This window comes from Myotis davidii, unplaced genomic scaffold (genome assembly GCF_000327345.1).
Source record: "Myotis davidii unplaced genomic scaffold, ASM32734v1 scaffold227, whole genome shotgun sequence".
NCBI classification, from domain to species: domain Eukaryota; kingdom Metazoa; phylum Chordata; class Mammalia; order Chiroptera; family Vespertilionidae; genus Myotis; species Myotis davidii.
This window is the reverse complement of record NW_006298519.1, coordinates 1,754,912-1,763,608: the sequence shown is the minus strand read 5'-3', so window position 1 is coordinate 1,763,608 and position 8,697 is coordinate 1,754,912. Positions and strand designations below refer to the sequence as shown.

Sequence of the window (8,697 nt, the reverse complement as noted above, 5' to 3'; positions counted from 1 at the left end):
AAGCAAGCAAGCCTCATGTTAGTTTCAAGCTGCCTGGCTGCCGGCCGCCATCTTGGCTGGCAGTTAATTTGCATATCTCGCTGATTAGCCAATGGGAAGGGTAGTGGTCGTATGCCAATTACCATGTTTCTCTTTTATTAGATAGGATGGTTACAAGACTTATTGGGGGGATCACTTTGTATGGTATATGAGTGTCTAAGCACTAGGCTACACTTGCAACTACTATGTATAATATTGTATGTCAACTTGTATGGGGGGAAATTAGAAAAAAGATGCTTTTAATATTTTAAATCTAATATATAAAGTAAATATTTATGCTATCTTCCAAAAAAAATAATTTGAGTTGTAAGCTAAATTAGCCACTTTATTCATGAACACCGTATTTATTGAAAGAACAATGTGACAAATTATGTTTATTCAGACTTGGGTATTTGACAAGTATTTCCTCAAAAAATAAATGAAATGGGTCTGTCACTTCAAAGAAAAGTTGGTGTTTGTTGCTGATGATAAAGTTTGAGCTTTCAAATACAAATCTGAATTTTTCAAAATTTCTGGCGGCCACTTTGAGCTTGACCGCTTCCCAGTGCTTTGCTGATGAAACTGGTGGTAACAGTAACGAATGGGATTGCTTGATATTGTGTATGGACATGGGCCAACATGGTGAAGCAATATTTTCCATGTGACAGAGGCACGATGTTACGAAATCGCACAGGGGTCAAAAGCCATGCAAAGTCCCAGACAGGCCCGTGGGACTTATCACAGCCACAGTGGAGTTCATTGACATGGTTTCGCTTCCAGCGGCCGTTTAAGCAGTTGGTCGGTTGTGGTGTCATAGAAAACAATACCCACCGTGATCTGAAAGTTACTACTCGCCTAACCTCTTCCACTTACGTATCTGCGTGAGGCCTGATTTTCTTCAAAGTGTGTCACAACGGACCGAAGGCAACAGGGTCAGAAGCCAGCCCTCTCCCATGAAAACAGACATCAGAGAGATCAGAAAGCAGGGAAAACGTCACTCTCAGAAAAATGGTTATTTTTCATAACAATGTTAATACGTAGTATGTTGTTTTATGTTAAAGCGGATGAACTTCTAATACGGTGGACATGGATGACCAGTGGCGTGCTGGTCAATGTTTAACGCACAGCGCCCTGGGCCGGGGCGCCCTCCCTCATCTGCAGTGTGTGCTGATTTCACGGTGCAAATATTCTCATCCGACCAAGTTCAAACGACCACTGACGCAGACCCGGGAAGAGACAGTGCGTGCCCCTGTGAGCTGGCTCTGCCGCCTCCGATGGAACCGCCCAGGTTTTGGGACGTTCTCACTCATTCTGGAGAGTGGAAAGGAGCCCTGAGGACTTGGAGAGGAGGTGTCCCGGGACCATCACCCTCCTGTCTGGTGAAGGCACCCCAGCAATACCAGGGGTCCCCAGGAATCCCACCTCAGTTACAAAAGTCCTTGAACCTCAAAGCCTACTGTTCTGAAATTTGAACATCCCCAAATCTCTTCTGTGGGCCTGCCAACCCCCTGGCAAAGATGGAACCCGAATCTTCCTATTCTAGGTGCTTCTTAAATGCACTTTTCACTTTAAGGAACACTCCTTTGGGAATGTCTGCAGGGAGGGCTCCCAGCTGGGTCCAGCTTGGTCAGGATTTAGTAGGTGGTGGCTGCGTGTAAAATCCCTTAAATGGAGCTGTGACTCAAGGCCGGGGTCGGGGGGTGGGGATGAAGAGGGACGACTCTAACGCGGAGTTTATATAAACAAAATATTTTATTTGAGAAAGAAAACGGCCAAATTACAAAATCTTTATACTTATGTTCTGTTGGTCACCATGCCAGAGGCTTCTAAGGGACTTCAGTTCCCACCACTGTTAGGTGGGACCGCCTGAAACTGCCAATTTGGTCGATGACAACAACAGTCCCATATTGATTTCCTGTGGTCCCACCCCGTAGAAGACGAGCCGATGGCTAACATTTGCTTTGGCAGCAACGTGTCCCCAGTCACGTGTCTGTCGATGTTATAAACAGACGTCCGAGCGATAAACAGATCCCGCCTGAGAAACATCCTGTGTTTGAAGACGCTGGAGCCCGTCTCATGCGGGTCTGGAGGTGGCTCTGCCCTTCCCAGCGTCCTTCTAGCCGAGCGCATGGTCTCAGCACAAGGACGGGGGCCCAGGTGTCCTCTCACACTCTAGGGACACCTGTCCGGCTCGGCCGCCCCCGGGCTGGATCACGTCCGAAGGCCAGGAAGACACGCTGCCCAGGTGCTCCTAGAAGCGGCTGAGAAGTCGCCATAGCCATCAAAATGTCTTCTCCACGTGACCCAGTCCCAGGCTTTCCCTCCCGCCTTGCTCAGGCCCTGGGCCCCGGGGCATTCTGCATCCAGAATGTAAGAATAGAACAGAACGATGTTGCGGTGGCCGCCCAGCAGGAAGGAGCGGCGTGGTATCCAGACGGACGGCCCAAGACTCGCCGGTGAACACGGATGGGACCCACACGCTCCATTCATGTCCAAGGTTTCACAAAGGTTCCCCTCCCCCCACCCTCAGCTCCGCACAGCATGTTTACATGGAGCCGAGATAAAAAATAAAGCTTTCTTACAAATTACATTTTTTTCCAGTGAAATACTTTTACAGTAAAAATAGCTGCTACATAAATCCCTCCTGATCTCAGAAAAGGAGTTGCATATTTCCAAAAATAGTATTCTTATTTTCATCGGAGACACGTGGGGCGTGGGTGGAATGGCTGGTCAGGAGGGTTCGCTGCAGGAGAAACACACATGAACTAGGAAATCAGTTTTGTGTATCAACTGGCTTAAAGGCATGCGTAGGAATGGGAAACATATGCCGTCCGTCAAGAAAAATACTGCTTTATAGGTTTGACATTACAATCAAAAGGAGAAGCCAGAGGCCGGAGGCGCCCCCAGATAATAACATTAAGTTTCTTATAAAAATTCCCAAATGAACAAAGTCCTTGCCAGCTAACGGCCCAGGCAAAGCAAAAACACACACAAAAAAACAGGGATGACCCCTCTGAGACTTCCGCCTGTAGGCACAGTAAATGCAAATAAAACACATTTTACAAATCCTCTTAGCCTGCCCGGGGCAGGTTCACGGTTTGCAAAATGCTGTAGGTGCTCCTGAAAAATGGAATACGCGTTGCATTCTTATTTCACATAGTCATAGAATTATTTTAAATTACAATATACAATTTCTGTTAAATAGAACTGTTAGAGGATTTCGATAACAATGACAAGATTACAATCCTATATACAAACCAACGTCTGAAATGGCACGATCGTTTCCTCGCCCCTCCCGCCCTCTGAAACGAAGAGACCGCTTTCGCGTCCGTCCGTGATTCCCGGTTGCAAACGGCCGAAGGAAATAAAAAAAAAACGTGCGCGTCCGCGACAGGATCGCTCCTCGGAGATGTCCACAGTCCCACGCAGCCGCTCGGAGCGCCCCCTCGGCCATTCCACGCGGCGCGCTGCTTGGGGCGAAGAGCTGCAGTTTCGGGTGAAATGAGGCCACTGCTTCTCGGCGACGTTCCTGGAGTGTGGGAGCGGCCTGGCAGGGCCCGGGGCGGTCGGTCAGGGTGGCCCCGCTGGCGGTCCCCGGCCTCAGTCCTCCGTGTCCGGCTGGACGCCCAGGATGGCGTGCAGCTCCTCGGGCGTGAACCCCAGCAGGTTCTGCAGGTCGCACACGAAGCGGTACACGTAGCGCTTGCCCGACGTCTTGTGGATGATGTTCTTGTCGTAGTAATAGCGCAAACCGCGGCTCAGCTTCTCGTAGTTCATCTTGGGCTTATTTTTCCTCTTGCCCCAGCGGCGGGCCACCTGCGGGGGGGACACGGGGGAGAAGAGCTCAATTCCATTCCATCGCCAACTGCCCCGATGACGGTATGACGCTGCCCGCGCTCCCTGGGGGAACTTGGCCGCTAAAGGACCCCTGAGGTCCCATCTGCCTTAGGACGCAAACCAGGGCTGCGCCCCTCAGCTGGCTCTCCGAGGGCGAAGGGAGCGTGGCACCCCCACCCACAGTGCCGCCGGGCACAGGGCTCCTGCAGCCTCTCACTCAGCACAACATCCCAGAAACCAAGGGTTCCGAGTTGGGGTTCCAGAGGCAACGGACAAGCTGTGTTCACCACCCTGCCCCCTGGTTCTTACTCCCGTCACCAGATGCTGAGTGGGGTTCTGAGCTGGGTGACATCAGCGATCCTCAACGCTCCTGCTTCTCAGGGATGGGGAGGTGACAGGGCTACCAGTCAGACCCAGGGCTTCCCTAATGCTGCCCCCAACGGGCAGGGGCTGGACCTGCCCTCGGCTCTCTCCTCCTGACACGGCTGGGGCGGCTCTGCCCAGCTCAGCTGAGGGGCACAGAAGACCAGTCAGTGTGCACATGTGGGGGTACGAGGCTCCCTCCCCCGAACAAGAACAAGCAACTTTCCCAAGGCATTTTCACACGGCCAGGAGAGAGCCCCAGTTTACTGCTTGCACCCCTATATTCAATGATAGAGCAAGACAGTCAGGGGAGCTGGAGGCACTCCCGTGTTGGGCCGACCAGGAGAGCTCGCCTGCGTACCCGGACCCTTCCTTGTGCCCAGGGAGCTGAGTTTGTGAACCCAAAGGGGTGAGAGCAGGGTTGGGAGCCCAAGACCGATCCCCCGGGCTCTGGCCATACCTCATCGGGGTCAGCGAGCTTGAACTCCCATCCATCGCCGGTCCAGCTGATGAACGACTGGCAGGATTTATCGGAGAGCAATTCCAGGAGAAACTGCCACAGCTGGATGGGTCCACTTCCTGGGGAGAGGGCAGTCACAGGTTTGGATTGATTTTTAGATGGAAAAAGGCAGAAACACTGATGAGAGAGAAACAAGGACCGGCTGCCTCCTACACACCCCCTACTGGGGATCGAGGCCAAAACCCGGGCATGTGCTCTGACCGGGAATCAAACCGGGGACGTCTTGGTTTAAGGGTCGATGTTCAACCCCTGAGCCACACTGGCCAAGCCAGCTATGGGTTTTTACAGATTTAAAACACGGCAAGGCTCCAGCCGTCCCAATGAAACAGACAGGCTGCGGAACAGGAGCCGGATCCTGGGTGCCGACCTGACGGTGCCACTCCAGGTGGCCAGGGCAGTCCCGAATGCCCGTGGGATGAGGCTGGACCCCAAGGAGAATCCCTACGCCAGGAAAAGAGGTCACTGGCCCCGGGTGCCTGGGTTGGGTCTTTCGGGGAAAAAATTCAGGGCCACTGACTCTTGGCATCAAAATTCCAAACCCTGTTCTTCCTGGCGTCACCACTTTCAGTGCCTGTTTCTATACAAGCTGGGCTGGGCCAGGTGGGTGACGGGGGCAGATAACCAGAGGACCACGTGGTGGTTGTGGAATCCTGTGCTGTGGCTTCTGGCCACGTGACGGTGGCCCAACTGCTTAAACCAAGACTCAGTTTCCTCAAGAGCCACTCAGGCATTGGGAGTGGCCTCCACGGCCTCCCCGCCTCCGTGGGCCGCCGCCTACACTCTGCACAGGGCCCCTTCTCAGCCAGTATTGACAACCACCACCTTGTGGAGAAGCGGCTCGGCAGCACTATCTACAGACGAGGACCAAGACGTGCTCAGAGGCCAGGGGCCCTGCCCGCTCACATGCCCCCCCAAGAGCTGTTCCCCAAGATGCAGAGGCCATCGGCAGCAAGGCGTGGCTGCTGGAACCCACGGGACTGGCTGCCTGCGTGCCCAGGGAGCTGTGTCACCGAGCGCGTTTCCCCATCTGTAAAATGGGTTAATACCCGCCCACGCTGGGCTGGCCTAACGACTCCCGACAACACGCTTGCGAACCCCACGGAGCAGGTAAGCAATACTAGAATGGAAAACACCCACACCAGGCCTGACCCCCGGGTGTTATTTCATCAGGCCCCGACCCCCAGGGATGAACACCGCAGCCTCTCCCTCCCCCTGCGGGCCCTGCTACACGTGTCCGTGGCTGCTGTTTCAGGTGGCAGGAAGACGCTGCGGATGCCTACACAGCCTTATTTTAACCCATCAGGGTTCGTAGTAGGTACTATTTAAATCCCCAGGGGCTCTCTATATATAGTCAAAGTACAGGGGGGAAAGCTCATTTAAGGACACGTGAAGCAATTAAATAAAAAATATATATATCCTGGTATTTTCGCTAAAATGCTGGAAATAATCTAGTTCCAAAAACAGCTTTAATATTTGTCCCCTGCCTAGAATAGCTCTTGCCCAAACCTTAAAAATAAGAGGGGTTTTAGGAGCAAGAAAAGGTAAACAGGCCTGTGTTATTTGAGGCCGGTTGGCTGCCCCTCCCGAACCAGTTTACATTCTTTGAAATTCCTGGAGTGGGTGAGTCAGAGCTGAAGCCTCCAAGGCCCAGTGCCTTGGCCCTCCCCCTCCTCCTCCTCCTCCTCCTCCTCCTCCTCCTCCTCCTCCTCCTCCTCCTCCTCCTCCTCCTCCTCCTCCTCCTCCTCCTCCTCCCTGGGAAGGCCGAGGGAGCTGTGTGCCCTTCCATGCACACCACCGAGCAGCTGGCCGTTGTAGAACTCAGAGACACAGCTAAGATGTGGCTCAGCGACCAGGTGTCTGGATGCAGGGTTACCCGCCCGCTCCCGGGTCAAATGCGGGGTGCAGATACAATGTGCTCAGACCAGAACCACCCTCGATAAACAAACACGGCTGAGCCGGGCAGGCACAGGGAGGGGACGGACACCCAGAGCCGCACACTCACCTGTGAAGCCGGCCAGCACGGCCGCAGGAATGACCGGTTTGCCCTGCTCGGCCGGGTCGCTCCTCTCCTGGATGTAGTCCTTGAAGGACATGGTGGGCTTGCTGAGGCCCAGGGCCTGGCTGCCGTCGTCCTCGCAGCTCTCGAAGGAGGGCACCCGCTGCTCCAGCAGCGACGACTGGCTGCTCCAGGACTGCAGCAGGGAGTCCGAGCCCTCGAAGCTGTCCCCGCCCTGCTCGGGGGAGTCGCGGTCCCCGGGCTTCCCTGGAGAGAGAAGCAGGCACACACTGACTCCTCCGGACAGGGACATGCCCGGCCCCGCGGCTAATACATAACTGCAGGTTGTCTTGGACTCATTGGCAGCGTTGCTGCCAACCACCCCCCGCCCCCATCAACGTGTCCCCTGCGGTGTATAACCAGCCAGACTCCAGGAGGCTCTTAAACGGAGGGCTGGTTCCTGGTAAGTGTACCACACAACTGCACCTGCTTCAACAACAGAATCAATAGACTACGTGTAGTGTAGCCACACAGGGTGGAGTACTATACAGCGGTGAAAAGGGACAAGGGATGGCTACATCCAACAACATAGATGGATCGATCTCAGGCACAATGATGAGTAAAAGACAAACACACATACACACACACACACAAAAAAAAACCCAAAAAAGGAAAAAGTGTGATTCTATTTATACCAAGGTTAAGAACAGGAAAAACTATGATGACAAAAGGACAATCAACAGTTTCCTCTTGGGGTGGGGATGCTACTGACGATTGGCAAAGGGTATGAGGGCCTCCTGGGATGCTGGAAACCTATCTCCCCCTGGGTGGCTGTTACACAGGTGTGCACATGTGAAAATTCAGTCAGTTGGATAGCCTGAGATCTATGCACGGTGTGTACACATCTCCGTAAAAAAGAAATCTGTTCCGTTCCTACACTGTCTCCCAAAATATCCCACTGGGTGGAGGAATCTACTCCCAACAGCAGGACTGTGTGTTGTTGGTGCAACACCCTCCGGGCCCAGACCACAGCCCGAAACAGGCCAGGAGGGTGCTTGCGGGGGGGAATGGTCTGCGAGAAGGGCCTAAGGAGCCCAGGACACCAGTGCAGCAGCTCGGGTGGCCGTCTGACCCCGGCTCCCGCAGTCCAACCACAGCCTGCTCCAAGGGACGCGTGGAAGCTCCTTACCGGAACCGCTGGTGATCAGGTTCAAGGTGCTGCCTGCGAAATCCTGCCTGACAGAGCAGTAGCCCATGCCGACCGTGCTGAGCTGGGCCTTGGGGAACATTGGAAACTCCTGCTCGGAACTGAGGGCGCCGGGCGGGCACATGCTGTCCAGAAGACTGCCTTTGGTATAGCTCTGCGTCTGCATTCCGTACGGCGCCTGCTCCATGCCAAAGCCTGCAACAGAACCATCGACGGCGGAGCTATTAGGCGACAGACGGTCAGCGATCATCAGAGACCCTCCACCCCTCCAGCCAACCGCACACGTGCAGTTCTGCAGGCCCGGCCTCCGCAAGCCCTCCGTGGACATGGGCTTTGATGGGCAGACTTACTGGCCCTTCTCCGAAACACCCGCCGCCTCTGGGCCCTGGGCGCCAGCCTCAGCATTAATGTTTCGGTGACTCTCATCCAACAAGTGCTTCCCGTGACCCACAGGACAAGGGTCACTGGCTTTCAACTTCCAAGGACACTAAGGCTCAGACTAAGTGACATGCACCCGCTATGTGACTCCTAAGGGGCGTCTCCAGTCCTGCCTGTCCCCGGCTGTAACCTACACTCACCGCGTCAGCGACCAGAGGGAGAACCGGAATTCCCCAGCTCCTCTTTCAGCTCCCAAGTTCCGAGCAAATTTGGTATCGCTTCCCACACACTCCCTGCGCCAGCCCGGCCACCTCTCCTCTCTTGTACTAGATGGGACCCCCGCAACCTTCTCCCTGCATCCTGCACACCCCCGCCCCC

At 54.4% G+C, this 8,697-nt stretch overlaps 1 protein-coding gene across 4 annotated transcripts in view; it reads right to left on the bottom strand.

Moving 5' to 3' along the window:
- Positions 1–1,751: 1,751 nt before the first annotated feature.
- Positions 1,752–8,697, bottom strand: part of ETS2 (v-ets avian erythroblastosis virus E26 oncogene homolog 2) — a 16,811-nt gene continuing 9,865 nt past the window's right edge. For 3 of the 4 annotated variants that reach the window (XM_006774146.2, XM_015570724.1, XM_015570723.1), the window contains 4 exons: positions 7,924–8,136; positions 6,741–7,001; positions 4,679–4,797; positions 1,752–3,834 (listed from right to left, as the gene is read on the bottom strand). In XM_006774146.2, the coding sequence (XP_006774209.1) occupies positions 3,619–3,834; positions 4,679–4,797; positions 6,741–7,001; positions 7,924–8,136 (809 nt within the window). In that variant the 3' untranslated portion in view covers positions 1,752–3,618. Of the gene's footprint in view, positions 3,835–4,678; positions 4,798–6,740; positions 7,002–7,923; positions 8,163–8,697 lie in introns of all 4 variants that reach the window. The other variant, XM_015570725.1, reaches the window with a different exon arrangement.